Source organism: Saprolegnia diclina, assembly GCF_000281045.1.
Source record: "Saprolegnia diclina VS20 unplaced genomic scaffold supercont1.53, whole genome shotgun sequence".
Classification (NCBI taxonomy): Eukaryota; Oomycota; class Saprolegniomycetes; order Saprolegniales; family Saprolegniaceae; genus Saprolegnia; species Saprolegnia diclina.
The window spans coordinates 249,992-264,010 of NW_008246120.1; the positions used below are offsets into that span (position 1 = coordinate 249,992).

The 14,019-nt window shown below is 58.4% G+C and overlaps 8 protein-coding genes across 8 annotated transcripts in view; 4 read left to right on the top strand and 4 right to left on the bottom strand.

The window, feature by feature from the left end:
* Positions 1-942, top strand: part of SDRG_12894 (hypothetical protein) — a gene marked incomplete at its 5' end in the record, with an annotated part of 1,834 nt that extends 892 nt beyond the window's left edge. Inside the window, one exon of the mRNA XM_008618977.1 lies at positions 16-942. Coding sequence (XP_008617199.1) covers positions 16-858 — 843 coding nt within the window. The 3' untranslated portion in view covers positions 859-942. The remainder of the gene's footprint in view (positions 1-15) is intronic.
* A 648-nt stretch (positions 943-1,590) lies between these two features.
* On the top strand, positions 1,591-2,257 carry SDRG_12895 (hypothetical protein). Its single transcript, XM_008618978.1, has one exon. It carries the CDS (start codon positions 1,596-1,598, stop codon positions 2,175-2,177), a length of 582 nt encoding a protein of 193 aa, XP_008617200.1. The 5' UTR covers positions 1,591-1,595; the 3' UTR covers positions 2,178-2,257.
* Positions 2,258-3,672: 1,415 nt separating this feature from the next.
* Positions 3,673-6,480, bottom strand: SDRG_12896 (hypothetical protein). Its single transcript, XM_008618979.1, has one exon. It carries the CDS (start codon positions 6,381-6,383, stop codon positions 3,732-3,734), a length of 2,652 nt encoding a protein of 883 aa, XP_008617201.1. The 5' UTR covers positions 6,384-6,480; the 3' UTR covers positions 3,673-3,731.
* Positions 6,481-6,953: 473 nt separating this feature from the next.
* Positions 6,954-8,137, top strand: SDRG_12897 (hypothetical protein). The gene is made up of 5 exons (XM_008618980.1): positions 6,954-7,226; positions 7,282-7,445; positions 7,505-7,541; positions 7,593-7,771; positions 7,816-8,137. The coding sequence occupies exons 1-5, from the start codon at positions 6,992-6,994 to the stop codon at positions 8,068-8,070; spliced, it is 870 nt and encodes a 289-aa protein (XP_008617202.1). The 5' UTR covers positions 6,954-6,991; the 3' UTR covers positions 8,071-8,137.
* Positions 8,128-9,066, bottom strand: SDRG_12898 (hypothetical protein; the record flags this gene model as incomplete). Its single annotated transcript, XM_008618981.1, has 1 exon — positions 8,128-9,066. One exon carries the CDS (start codon positions 9,064-9,066, stop codon positions 8,128-8,130), a length of 939 nt encoding a protein of 312 aa, XP_008617203.1.
* Positions 9,067-9,253: 187 nt separating this feature from the next.
* On the bottom strand, positions 9,254-10,795 carry SDRG_12899 (hypothetical protein). Its single transcript, XM_008618982.1, has one exon. The coding sequence runs from the start codon at positions 10,755-10,757 to the stop codon at positions 9,285-9,287; it is 1,473 nt and encodes a 490-aa protein (XP_008617204.1). The 5' UTR covers positions 10,758-10,795; the 3' UTR covers positions 9,254-9,284.
* A 559-nt stretch (positions 10,796-11,354) lies between these two features.
* Positions 11,355-12,184, bottom strand: SDRG_12900 (hypothetical protein). Its single transcript, XM_008618983.1, has one exon. The coding sequence runs from the start codon at positions 11,919-11,921 to the stop codon at positions 11,466-11,468; it is 456 nt and encodes a 151-aa protein (XP_008617205.1). The 5' UTR covers positions 11,922-12,184; the 3' UTR covers positions 11,355-11,465.
* Positions 12,185-13,455: 1,271 nt separating this feature from the next.
* SDRG_12901 (hypothetical protein) lies at positions 13,456-14,019 on the top strand (the record flags this gene model as incomplete). The annotated part of the gene is made up of 2 exons (XM_008618984.1): positions 13,456-13,896; positions 13,929-14,019. The coding sequence occupies exons 1-2, from the start codon at positions 13,469-13,471 to the stop codon at positions 14,017-14,019; spliced, it is 519 nt and encodes a 172-aa protein (XP_008617206.1). The 5' UTR covers positions 13,456-13,468.

The window sequence follows — 14,019 nt, forward strand, 5'->3', positions numbered from 1 at the left end:
GAATTGCTCAAGAAGAACGGCACGTTTCGCGGTGTGAACGAGGACGCAGCCAAGTGGGTCGTCAACGAGAACGTCGGAAGCAGCATCTTTGACACGCACCAGCTGCTCATGACGTTCTCGCGCAAGGACATGGTGGCGTTTCAGCAGACGCAAAGTCCTTCGGACGCCACGAAGCAGTACCTTCTCGGGAACCACTCGGGGCCCTGGGCGCAGTCGCCGCCCGTCTTGATCGGGTACGAAAATTACCAAGTCAACGGCCGCATGTACCAGTTTCAAGTCACCACGTTTACGCACGGCTTTGCAAAGGGCGATGGCGCCAAGCACGTCGGCGTCGCCATCTACCTCAACAACCCAATCTCGCGCGACAGCGGCCGGTTTGACAAGGACGGTCTCTACCGCATCAACACGGCCCACAGCATGTACAGCGACCCGCGCGACCGTGCGGCACTCATCAGCTTTGTCGACAAGTTCCGCAAGATGATGGCAGCGAAAGGCGCGGCGGCCGTCGTGCCAACCGCGGATGTTTCGTCGACCGACTTTGTCAACAAGAAGATCGAGGGAGCCAACCATTACGGTGGTAGCTGCTACACGTCGGGCGACAAGACCGATGCCAAGCGCTGCGCGGACGAGACGTTCCGCGTTATCGGTGCCAAGAACATTTTTGTTGGCGACGGCAGCTTGATGAAGGAAGGCACGGTCAACCCGTACGGCTTCATCATGTACTCGGGATATCAAGCCGGTGTCAACGTCCAAGCGACCGTCTTGTCGGGTCCCAAGCCCCATGGAAAAGACATGCCCCACATGCGCCTGCCCCGTACGTTTGAAGCCGTGCACGACGACGACGCCACTTCGTCCTAACTGTTTTGGCTTATACAAATGTGTGCTTGTACGAACGTAGCAAAGACGCGGCCAATTCTCGTTACAGAAGGGCTTCCTGTGCCATCCAGGGTTCATGAAAGGCTTGGCCCTAGGTGGCATAGACTGGGATGCGTGCATATCTAGGACATACTACGTCGAGACAAAAAGCCGGATCATGGTTGGCGACAAGGGCTCATAAAAAGGGTTTGTCTGATGAACCTTAGCTGGCAATGAATGCCATCAGTGCGGTCGAAGACCTGTGTTGGCCGCACCCGCCTGCGACACCGCGACTGATACGTCGGTGCCAAAGTAGTACTAACGCAAAAGCTTCACTAATAGTTATTGTACACTTGGAGGCTCCGTGCAAAGGTCCCGTGTTTGCCACCAAGACGCGAGATTCACTGTCGAGGGGTGCGTGCTGGCAGTGCTGCTTGCTGGTTACAGGCGTAGCAGCATCCATGCCGTGTAACGGGAGGAAATACCGGTGATGCAACGTCGGACAGGCTCGAGGAAGCTCGTTGTGGGACTGTGCGCTGTAGCAGACAGGCGCGGCCCGCGACCTTGCTGCATGATCCGACGCTCTCGATGGCCAACTCAGCCATCGCGCGCCGCATTGGCCAATCATCGTGCGGGAAGAATGGAAGCGTGAAATTCGAAGAGCCAATCAAAGATGCGTTTGAGTGGAAACTGCAAATCCAGCAAGTGCAATGTCGCGCCAGTTTGTAATTTGCACGACCATGCCCAACAAGATCACGTCGAACCTTCTCGTCTTCGCCTTGATTAGCGCGATCGCATTCCTCGAAGCGTGCAGGGAGACGCTCGTCGCGTGGCTCGCCGATGCCCTCGACGAGCAGGACGCCCCAACCTACGATGCCTACGATGACAGCGACGACAGCAAGGCCACCTCTTGGTGGTCATTTCCCAAGCCGCACGACAGCGTTGATGACGAAGAGGTACACACCGAGTGCTCGTCCGAAGGCAGCGCCGGTCACGACGACTGGGACGCCCAAGCCACGCCGTCGAGCGCGGAAGCTCCGTTCCAACTAAAGCACAAGACGATGGACCTTCTCATCGACGATTACCTCTGCCCTTGTGGCGAGTGCCCTTGGTACAACCTAATTGAAGCCCATGTTGCTGCCTATAGCATGCCACTGCAGCTCAAGCGCCCCGTGTGCCGAGTGCTACAGGCGTACTCGACGTACAACGAGGCCGTCGGGTACTGTTCTGGCATGGTGCCATGGGCTCTTCACTGTGTGGAGACGTGCGACGGCAACGAAGACTCTGCTTTTGCTGCCTTTATCAACCTCTGCATGCTCTGAGCATGCTCGCATCCTCTCCGAGAGCCTATTTCACTCGATTTAATTTAATAAATTAACTGTAAAAATGCATGTTGAAGTCATCGAGTTTAAAAGGTCTTTGAGTATCAACGCTTGATTGGTCGAAATCTCGACGAGTTTCAGCCAATCATACGGTATGACACAACCGTGCTTCACGTGCGCCGGCAGGTCGAGCTGCTTGAACGCCGAAATCACGTCAGGAAATGATATCGGCGAAACTTGGCACATGGATAAAGGACATTGTGGAGACCTCGGAATGCTACGTCATGTCGACAGAAGATGCGTACAACGAGAGAAACTGGCCAACTTGTTAATCATGGCATCTGCCATTTATAAGTACGCCCTGCCATATTTAATCACCCACGCACTGCGTCAACTGATGACGGCAGATATCGGGCGCTTCAAGTTGGACGCACATCGTCGTGAGCGTCTCCAGGAGCAGCTCTGTCGACGGCGAGAGGCTACAGTTGCGGAGCACAAGAGACGTTAGCGCGGGACCGGCGACAAGCCCATAATCAATGCCTGTGTGCGATTGACATTCAACCAAGAGACGAAGAGCATCTGAAGCTACGACAGCATCGGTGCTGCACATGTTGCTAGCTGGCCGAAGACGTTGCAGACAGGGACTTGAGCTGTGTGCGGCTGACGGCGGTCGCGAGGTCCGTCAGCGTTGCATGGTCGCACAAACCTACAAACCATAATCCCTGTTTTAGTTTTTCTTTTTCAATCCCTTTGCGAATGTTTGATTTTTCCAATCGTGTTTCATCATTGTTAGCTCACTACTGCACCGTAGCGACCTCATCATGGTATAGCCCCTAACCCGATCCCTGGACTGCAACACACACGGCTACTGCGTCCTCGGCGAGCCGACGTGGCGATGCCAGACACTTTGAATTCTTCTAGTACTGCAGAAAGCCTCTATTATGAGGTATCCACGTTCATTCAAGGTCTTGGTGCTCAAAGAGTCCGCCTAAACCCGTCGACATTGTTTCTCGACCCGAAGTCCCAGTCCCAAACCAGTACAACCATCTGCTGGACCAAATGATTGCTGGTGCGGCGATATCGCACATTCCTTCTCGGTGCGATGCCAGTCTATGAGAGCCAAGCGAGAGCAGCCAGACCGATCCACTCGCAGACCGACCACATGAGCATTTACATCGTCTGGCAGCGATTCCACGACAATCGGGGACTGTATGCTCCCGCTGTAAACCTAACCCTAAGCCCTGCCTTCGCCGAGCCAGTGACTTTGAATGTGGAGGAGACACGATCTGGCGCTACTAGCTTCTAAGTCAACATGCTTCGTCGTGTGTCAGCAAGTCAAAGCAGCACAAAAACGTCAACACTGAACACACGCATGATGCGGGATAATGACGGCTTGAGGGGCCCGAAAGCCTCATCACATCAGCATCGACGACCAATCCATCGAGAACGTCCCGAGCATGGAAGTCGATATTTCTTCTCCGCTACAGAGCTCAAGTAGTCGTGCATACCAATCATATATTCCAAAATTTTTATTGTACAGTGCTTATATCCGGTTTACATGAGAACCGTGGCCGAGATGACGTTGCCATTCGCCTTGGTGGCGCTCTTGCTGCTCTTGAAGTAGCACGTACCCTGGTACCATGAGAAGGCACCGCACCCATTCATGTTGCGGCATTTTGCGCAGCAGTCGTCGGCCGTCGACGCGGCGGCACTACCAATGTCGCTGCCCACGTAGTCTGTGCCAATCTCGAGCGCCGAGCACTTGTTGACGACCGCCGCCGTCGTACCCGGGGCAGCCTTGCGTCCGTTGTGGCCGCTCTTGAGCCAGCAAATGTTGTTCCAGAGGCTGTAGGCGTTGCACGCCTTGTTCTTCTTGCACGCGGCGCAGCAGTCGCCGGGGTTGGTTCCTGGCACGTTCCCGACGTCTTGGCCTGCAAAGTCCGTGTTGGGTTCGGGAATACCGCAGCCCGAGGCAGATGCGTCGATGCTACCGGCCTTGGCGCCAGACTGCGTCGACTTGGGGCCGCGACCACTCTTCAACCAGCACATTCCGCCGTTGTAGTTCGTCCAGACGTAGACGGAGCAACCTGGCTTGGCCGCGCAGTCGGCGCAGCAGGCGTCCACCGACGACCGCGCCGTCGATCCAATGTCGTTGCCGGCGTAGTCGACGTCGTTCTCGACTGCCGAGCACGACACGTCGCCGCCAGGAATCGGCGTTGGCGTGACCACGGGGGTCGGCGTCGGTGTGACAACGGGAGCCGTCGTCGGTGCCGGTGTCGTTGCTCCCATGCTACCAGACTTGGCGCCGAGTTGTGTCGACTTCGCGCCACGCGCGTTCTTGAGCCAGCACGTGCCACCGTTGTGCTTGTTCCAGACGTACAAGGTGCACCCGGGCTTGGCTGCGCAGTCGGCACAGCAAGCGTCTGCCGATGCGCGACTCGTGGCACCGATATCGTTGCCGTAGTAGTCGACGTCGTTCTCAAAGTCGGTGCACGTTGCCAGCGTCGGTGGCGACGTCGGCGGTGTCACTTCACTGTAGCCAACAATCGTCTTGGCAACGTTGACGCCGGTCTGGTGCCCAGCGTACATAATAAAGCCGTACGGGTTGACCGTGCCTTCCTTCATCAAGCTGCCATCACCGACGTAAATGTTCTTGGCGCCCACAACGAGAAACGTCTCGTCCGCGCAGCGCTTCGAGTCTGTCTTGTCGCCCGACGTGTAGCAGCTGCCGCCGTAGTGGTTGGCTCCTTCGACCTTCTTGTTAACAAAGTCGGTTGACGCAACATCCTTGGCCGGAATGACCGTCGTGACACCTTGGGCGCTCATCATGCCTCGCAGCTTTTCGACGTAGTTGGCCAGCGCCGCCCGGTCGCGTTGGTCGCTGTACATGCTGCGCGCCGTGTCGAGGTGGTAGCGCCCGTCGCTCGTGAAGCGCGCGCTGTCGCGCGAGATCGGGTTGTTGACGTACACCGCGACACCAAACTCGGTCGGGTTGTTGCTGCCCCAGTTGAAGCCATGGCAGAAAGTCGTGACCTGGAACTGGTACGCCCGGCCGTTTACGTTGTAGTTGTCATACGCGATCTGAACCGGGTCCGGACTCGACCATGGTCCGCTGTGGCCTTGCGTCATGTACTGCGTGATCGCCGCCGTCGGACTCTGCGTGTGGGCAAACGTCTTCATGTCCTTGCGAGAGAAGGTCATGAGCAGCTGGTGTGTGTCAAATAAGCTGCTGCCGACGTTCTCGTTGACGACCCAGTTGGCCGCGTCACTGCTCACACCCGGAAAGTTGCCGTTGGCCTTGAGCAAGGTGAGCTGGCTCGACGGACCGACGCCCGACTGCATGAGGATCTTGGGCGTCATGACGGCCGAACCCGCGACGACGACCGCGCCCCGCGACGAGAGGTCGACCGTGACGGTCTGGCCGTTGGTGGTGTAGACCACACCGGTCGCAACACCCTTGGACTGGATGATGTACGAGACGGTTGCCGACGAAATGAGCTTGAAGTTGGGTCGGGTCTTGGCCGCACCGAGAAATGTCTTGGCCGGCGAGTCGCGGAGACCGTTCTTGATCGCAAACGGCGGGTGGCCGTAGCTCTTGCTCTTGGCGTTGCGGTCGGTGTTGAGGCTGTTGGACTCGGTGTAGCCGCCGCCGCCCAAGACGTTGCGCATGATGTTGTACGCCTCTTGGAGATACCGGCTGCCATCGGGCGACGGGTTGTTGGTCGAAGTAAACATCGTCTCGATCGCCGAGAAGCCAGCGTCGACAGTCGCCACGTCGTTGGGCCAGCTTGCTTCCGTCACGTACGAGTTGGGTGTGCGAAAGTAGAGCATACCGTTGAGCGACGAGCTGCCGCCGACGACTTTGCCGAGGTAGAGACCAGTGGGCGACGCGACCCAGTCGGTGCCCATGCGGTACTTGTTGTCGCTTTGAAACGCGACGTTCGAGTACTCGCCAGGAACGTCAAAGCGCGTAAGACCTTGCGACTGGGCATAACCCGGGATGTCAGTGCCACCAGTGGCCGCGAGGGACGGGCCGCCGGCTTCGAGGACGAGCACGGACGTAGACGCGTTGCGGCTGAGATACTCGGCGGCAACGAGGCCGCCGGGGCCGCTGCCAATGATGATGACGTCGTACGCCTCGCCGACGGCGACGTGCACAACGAATGCTACGACGATGAGCGTCGTGGACGAGATATGGTTGCCCATGCTGAAGTTGGAAATTCAAAAGTGAGGACTCGGCAGTGTGGCTTATCTGGGTGGGAATGATCGCCGACCGCCAAAAAAGTATACGCTTGGTTTGCAGGCAGCACAATGACAACCGCTGCGACAAATGGCGTGAAGCAGTCTCCAATGCTAACGTTCTATCCTTCGTGCAAAAGCGTCTCGATTTTGCTGAAGAGTGCAGTGTCTCGGGAGTATCACACGTGCATGGTCCTCTCTCCACCACTGGGGCCGCCGACCGTTGCTCCTGGGGTCCTATTAACTACACTCTGCAGCAAGGAGCTGAGGTAGGAACCAGGAGGTAGGAACGGTGCACGAACAAGGTGCTCGCTATGAGATGCTCGGTATCTTTTTTCTCGTCCTCGAGCTTCAAGTGCAGTGGGCGCGGATTGGCTGATGGCAATCTTCAAAAATGGAGTGTCTTGTCCCAGCTGAAAGGCGCACCCAATCTAAAAACTGTAAAGCGCACCTAGTCGGTTTTTCGATTAGCCGGTTAGCGACAGGCGTCCGGCTAGCCGGCTAGGTCCGTTCGGTTACATATCGCAGTCGAGAAAGGCGGCGACCTTCGATGCGCACAGGCATATCCAAACACGATGTTTGACCAATTCCGGTTCGGGGCAGGCATGAAGCGATCGGTAGTCGACGAGGCTCCATCGCGCCCTGCGCCCAAGAAGGCCAAGCCGACCGCGCTTGTGCGCAAGTGGCAAGAGCGCTACCATGGCATCTGCGACGTCTGCTTTGACACTGTGACCGAGTGCAGCCACCATCCCGACGTGGCCTTGCGCCTGCTGATCGTGGGGCACAACCCGTCCGAGAATGCGTGGCAGAGTACAAGACCTCCTACTGCCCACGCTTCTACTACCTCATGGATCGCGCGTATTAGGCGGCTTCTCGTACAGCAACCCGTCCAATCGCATGTGGAAGCTGCTCATGGGCGACTTTCACGGCCAGAGCTGGCCCGGCGTATTGCCGCCCGACTGGACCATGGCAGACCAAAACGCCATGCCGCATGAGCTCGGCGTTGGCTTCTCCGACCTGGGCCACGAGGTATCATCCATCTCTCGCTCTCGTTGACAGTTGCGCTCACGTTGGTGGGATGATGCTAGCCTGGCAACGACGCGGCGGCGTATGGCAAAGCGACAAGTACGTTCTACCGCCTCTTGTGGGCATCGTCGCACAATCTATGGTGCGTAGTGCAGCAATGGACCCGCGAGTTCTACGACCGCATGCGCGCGCACATGCAGCGCGTCCAGGCGAATCTGCACGCAACCGCATCTGGCGATTGCAGCAGCGTCTATGCGCATGGCCCGATGCTTGTAGCGTTTATGGGCAAGCGGCAATACACCTACCTCTTTGATCCGCCGTTGAAAAAGGTTTTGCCATTGTGTCTTTGCGGTGCATTGAGCGGTATCATTAGGTCGACACGGGGCATCAAGACCCGTCTACGCTGCCGCCCGACTGGCCGCTCCCGCCGTCGTGCGAGGTGTGGGTCCTCCCGAGCTCCAGTGGCCGCGCGGCCATGACGGACAAGGCGCGCTGTGCGCCGTACCGGGATCTCGCAGCTCGATTTCACGCTATTCCATGGCCCTCGCCGGCCAACGCCAGCTGCCACGTCATCAAATCAGAAGACATCAAGTCGGAGGACGACGGCGCTTGCATGAAGACAGAATAAGATCCGAGTTGAGAGTATTGTCTATCCTCTTCCTCCGTTATAAATGCAACGCAGTTCTTACTTGCGCGCGATCACAAGCACAAAGGTTAGGTACTGGAGTTCGTGGAGGTGCAAGAGCATTTGACCCGTCATCCGAATCTTCTCAAAGCCGTCGGCGAGCCCCCAGTCTTCGAGAAGACGCCCTTGGGCCTCGGCAAAGGCGCCAAACCCCGTCATAATCCCGTCAAGCGGCGTCACTTGTACGTCGTGGAAGCCAATTTTCGTGAGCTTTTCCGTAAACATGTCGGTGGTCCAGAGGTTCGCGAACGGGATGCTCGCCATCGAGCACATGGCCCGCAGCCGCGCCTGCTCAAAGCCCTTCCACGTAAGGAGCTCGGGCGAGACGGCGCAGTCGACCATGCCCAGCATACCGTTGGGCAAGAGCACGCTGAACGCCTCTGTGAGAAACGCAAACCGGGTCTCGAAATGGTATGCGGCGTCGCAGCTGAGCACCTTTGTGAGCGCAAGATTGGGCAGCGCGCTCAGCGCGGTCGCCGAGCAGTCGTGGACGTCAATGGTCGACGTGAGGTCCAACGCCTTGACAAGCGTCCGCGCGCCGTCGAGGTGCGTCGGCGTCACGTCGAGGCCGATGACTTTGGCGACCTTGAAGTGGGTGGCCCAGAGCACGCATTGATCGCCGCGACCAATGCCAGCGTCTAAGACCATGTCGTGAGCCTCGAGCTGCACGGCGCGGCCGAGCTTGAGGGCGAGGAGCTCGCACGCTTCGGGGTACGAGGTCACGGCGCTGCCATCGTCGCGCGTCCAGAAGCCGAGGTTGATCCACGACGACGTCTTGGTCAACGGCGACGTCTCCTTCTTGAGGCACGCCAGCGTGGCGTCGATGTGGAACTTGGTCTGCGGCAGCGGCCGGGTCATGAAGTGGTGCGAGAGGTACCCTGCCGTGAAGCATGCGATGGGCACTGCCAGCGTCGTCGCCCAGCTGCGTTGGTCCGCCATTGTTCGCCGAATCGAATCTGGCCCTTCTATGCGATACCACGCTTTGCCGCGTTTCATTGGCCAATCTCGTGATTTTCATTGTTTTTTGTCCAATCACAAGCACGCCGCCATGGCGTCCGTCCATGGTTCCCGTTTCCAGTCAACGAGCCGTCCTTTCTGCACGAGCGAGACGTCAAGGAGAGAGAGATGGAGAGGAAGAGAAGGTAATAGCATCTAATTTAGGAAATATTGGCGGGCTTGAACACGTTGAAGCCATCGGCGGCCGTACTGACAAGGAGACCGGGGCACTGCGGGTGGAAGTGCAGCTCCTTGATGTCGGTCTGGCCTTGGTGGATGAAGAGGAGCTGCGGCGGCACGTCGAGCTTCTCGCTGCTCGGGTGCTGTTCCGTGTCCTCTTCGACCGACATGTCCCAGATCGAGATCTGGTTGTCGGCGCCCGAGACCGCGAGCATCGACTCGTCGCTCGGGTGCCACTCGATCGACGTGACGGGCGCCGTGTGGTAGCGAAAGTGCGCGATCGGGTCGTCCTTGGCCGGCGACCCAAACTTGCGGCAGTCCCAAATCTTGAACGAGCCGTCGTCCGAGCCCGACGCAATCAAGTGCGACACGTTGCGGTTCCACGAGATGACGTTGACGTCCTGGTCGTGCGCGTTGACTTCAATCATCGACCGGGTCTTGGTGCGGATGTCCCAAATGCGCACCGTCTTGTCAGCCGAGCACGACGCGAACACCGAGCCCTCGAGCGGGCTCCACTGGAGGTCCTCGATGCTCGCCTTGTGGCCCGTAAACGGGATCTTATCGACGACCCACGACGCTCCGTTGTTGACCCAGTGGTAAATGTACTTGGAGCAGTCACCGGTGAGGAGCGACCCGGCCGTGTGCGGCGACCAGTCCATTGCGAACCCTTCGTCGGCATGACCGGTAAAGGTAAAGACCGGCGCGGCCGTCGACGACATGCCCACCGGGTTCTTGCCGTCGAGCGACTGGAGCTGCTTGGAGATGTCGTACAAGTGCACCTTGCGTGTGTCGGCCCACGTCGCGACAATGTTGGACGACTGCGGCATCGCGCGGATGCGGTTGATGCCGCCGTGGTGGTCGATCGAGCGCGACTCGAGCACCGGGTCGCCTTCCTCGGCGTCGTCTTCGTCGTCCGAGTCGTCAGCGTCCGAGTCGTCCGAGTCGTTTTCGTGCTTGGTCTTGTGCAGCTCGGTCATCTTCATGATCGTGATCTTGTTGTCCGAGGCTTTGGCGGCCTGCGTGCCCGCGACCACGTAGATGCTCATGGGAAACTTGGTGCGGCAAGCGCCGAGGTTGTCGCGCACAATGTCAAACGAGAGCGACGGCCACTCGGCCGACATGGCGTAGTAGAGATCGTAGGCCGACGAGTCGTAGTCGAGGACTTCGTCTTCGCCAAGCTTCTCCTTGTTGGGCAGCCACACCTTGGTCGTCGGCTCCTTCTCGTCCTCGTCGTCAGCAGCGATCGTCTGCATGGGCGTGTCGACGTCCATGTCGTCGCTGTCAGCCTCGTCGTCGTCGGCCGCGTCCTCGGAGACCATCTCTTCGTCCTCAAGGTCGTCGCCATACGGGTCTTCGAAGACCAAGTCTTCCTCGGTCTCCTCGACATGCTGCATGGCCGGCGCGTCGCTGCGCGCCTTCTTCTTCCCCAGGACGGACTCGACCCCGCGCTTCATGGCTCAATTCAAAATACGACCAACCGCTTTTGACTGGCCGTAAAAGACTGGTGACAAAGGTACTCGCACATTCGATTGTAGAGGACCTCTCGGAACCGATACGATTTTGAAAGGCCAAAACAACTTCAACTTGAAAGATCGCCAGGCCGACACCGATGGGTTGGCCACGAGCAGTAGAAGAGATGGTATGGAGCGCGCAAGGTAGTCGCGAGTGAGCGACGAGCGTGTGAGGCAGAGACGCGGCTACGGACGTGCGTCGTGCCGTGTATGACAGCTCCATCATCGGATCCATTTTGGTGCATGGACGTGGCATCGACAAACTTGGTATTGTGGTATTTGGCTTGTCAGGGTGGCGGAACTTGAGATTGCGTCTTTGTAGATAAAACGGTGTGGCTAGTGGACTGGTGATGAGCCTTCGCCGAGTCGTTAGTCGAGAGCGTGAGCGTCCTTCAGGCTAGGAACCAGACTCCTCCACTTCCTCTACCCACTGGTATCTACCTCATCTTTCCAGCTTGAGCATCACCACACAACGTGTCTAGTAAAGCAAGGCGCGTCGAGGTGTACCGATGCATAGCTTTGGCTTAGTTTCGTACGTCTCTCCCAGCCGGCACTCGAAACGGGACTACGTTGCGAAATTGTACACGCGGTAGCAAGGACAAGAAACTCCATGGTCGTGTCATTCGTAGCTATCGTACAACACGGTGGGTATCACTGTAGCGCCTGGCGTTGCTCCACCCGCTCGTTGGCGTCCGAAGCTTGCAATTGCCCGTGTTGATGGAGCTGCGCGGCCGCCATGTCGACGGCGTCCACCGACGACGTGTGGCTCTTCTTGAAGACAACGAGCTTCTCGTAGTAAATGTCGCTTTGGTCGGCGGCTGTTTCGGCGGCAAAGCCAACGTCCGAGGCGCTGACGCCGTCGGCTTGTGCGTGTTCGTGGGCGTCCTGGGTGCCATCGACATGTGCGTCACTGCCAAATGGAGCGTTTAGCAAGTGACGATGGGAGCGTCCGCCGTGGACGACAAAAAGCTTCTCGTCGTGGTACTCGTGCACGCCAAAGGCCGAGTCGCTCGGTGCAACGTACGCCCGCCGTCGCAAGTAGACTACCTTGGCGTGGCCCAGCCCAAGGACGAGCGCGAGCACCCATAGAGCGCTCCAGAGAAGCATCACGAGGTATCGTTTGGCTGGCTGGTAATGATTTGCTCCAAGACAGGTCGGCAACCCCGATTTCTTTGGCTCGTCTATCTCGCCTTGGTTCGGCGACTACTAGTCCTGGCTCGATTATACAACACGTAGCATGATGTCGACAGTGTAGTCTCCATCGATCTCCGTTGATCTCCATTGACCAGAGTGATAAATCCACTTGATGCTGGGACGCGCCGAGCAGCTCGGCGTCTCGTCCTGCAATGTGGGCTTGCGGAGGACCAGAACGTGACAACCAGTGTGAATCTGGCGCAGATCAGTGCAACATCAGTACCACGGACAGTTGACCGACAGCCTTGGGTGGATTGCGAGCGCGCAAGTAATTACTAGCCACACAATCGTGCAACATGGCGTGCGAAATGCGAGTTTATCATCCTCAGTCTCAGGACGTACTACGCTACTACGTGGCGGTCGTCGGATGCGTCGTCGTCGTCGACGACGACCATCTTCTCCGCCGCGTTCTGGGATGCGTACGATGACGATGCCGCCTCCAGTGTCCAGTGGCGCGAGGTCGCTGTTGACGGTACATAGAACACTGTATCTCTTCCAGTACCGTCATTTTTGCTTTGCCTGGCGCACACATCTGCGCTGCAAACCAAGTCGGCCAAGAAACGCGCCGCCAGCTGGCTCTCTCGGATCTCACTCTGTTGTTGTTTATTGAATGCATAATATGCTTTTGCGATCTAGGATGCACGTAGTTAACACTGCGCCAAACACTGCTGGTACCCAGCCTTGCCCACGGACGGAGGCCACAGAAACGACATCATGACGTGTGCCGGCAGACAACTACAGTGGGTGGGTGTGTGCTGTTCTTCGTCTGCCACGTCCACGCTGGATGCTGGCGGATCCAAGCTGCCGATCCCACGCGGCAATTACACTGTCCAGCGAACGGTGTGTCCTCGCTTCAACAATGCGTCTCCTCACGAACCTCCTCGCTGTGTTCGTAGTCTCCTAGCACGGGGTCGCTGCCGTCGATCTAGCAACGTGAACACGTGTGGTGCGACGCCGTCGAGGAGTTTCTGCCGCCAGCTACGCTTCGAGGTATCCTTCCTCGACTGGATCGTGCCAGCCAATACACTGGATGTTTGTATCGCTACACCATTTGGTCGCATACGACAAGCTGCGACACATGATGCAGAGAAGCGCGTGGTCGGTTTGATTGGCCCGACTCGGCAGCACCGACGGCGCCTCGCTGTGGCTGAGGCACCGAGCTCCCAAAGCCCATAGCTTCCGCCAGCGCTATCGCTGCCGTGGCGCTGGCGGAGGCGTGGCCCAGCGCAGTGGGACAGACGCAGTGTAAGATACAACCTCCGGCTTGCACCGCCAATATCTGGTGCCACACCACATGACGCCAAAGACGGGCCACCGTCCGAATGCAGAGGCGGGTGCTGCGGATGTTCATGGTGGGACGCTACCACGGACGACCAATGCTGAAGGGCGGGTGCAATTACACATGGTCGGTATCGACGCGTCCGCAGAGCTCATTCTACGATTTGTCGTCGACGACCACCATGAAGGCCCAGCTGATTGGTATTGCGCTCGCGGTGGCGTCCGCGCAAGCTGCCACGTGCAGCACCGTGCTCTCCAACACGGACTACATTGGCAACGACATTACGACGACGACGCAGACCAAGTACGACGCGTGCTGCGACGACTGCAACAAGACGCTCGGGTGCTCGCACTACGTCTGGAACAGCTACACGAGCACGTGTATTCTCAAGGGCGGCGTGCCTGGCGCGCCGGTCAAGGTCGATGGTGCGTTCGCAGCGACGCTCAAGGCCGGCCCCAGCGATGCCACGTGCAGCGCGGTCAAGAAGGACACCGACTACTTTGGGAACGACCTCACGACGACGAGCCGCAACAGCTACGACGCGTGCTGCGCCGACTGCAGCAAGGCCAAGGGCTGCACGCACTACGTCTGGAACAGCCACACGAGCACGTGCATCCTCAAGGGCGGCACTCCGAACGAAGGCGGGGCTCCTGTGCCGGGTGCGTACGCGGCCAAGCTCGCGAACGCGACGCCATTGCCAACGACGCCGTTTGTGCCGGTGCCCGGCGGTGA

Coding starts and splice junctions, on each gene's coding strand:
- SDRG_12895 (XM_008618978.1), top strand. CDS start 1,596: ATGCCCAACAAGATCACGTCGAACCTTCTCGTCTTCGCCTTGATTAGC.
- SDRG_12896 (XM_008618979.1), bottom strand. CDS start 6,383: ATGGGCAACCATATCTCGTCCACGACGCTCATCGTCGTAGCATTCGTT.
- SDRG_12897 (XM_008618980.1), top strand. CDS start 6,992: ATGTTTGACCAATTCCGGTTCGGGGCAGGCATGAAGCGATCGGTAGTC. Junction 7,227..7,281: donor GTCCGAGAATGCGTGGCAGA/GTACAAGACCTC, acceptor CGCGCGTATTAG/GCGGCTTCTCGTACAGCAAC. Junction 7,542..7,592: donor GGCGTATGGCAAAGCGACAA/GTACGTTCTACC, acceptor TATGGTGCGTAG/TGCAGCAATGGACCCGCGAG.
- SDRG_12899 (XM_008618982.1), bottom strand. CDS start 10,757: ATGAAGCGCGGGGTCGAGTCCGTCCTGGGGAAGAAGAAGGCGCGCAGC.
- SDRG_12900 (XM_008618983.1), bottom strand. CDS start 11,921: ATGCTTCTCTGGAGCGCTCTATGGGTGCTCGCGCTCGTCCTTGGGCTG.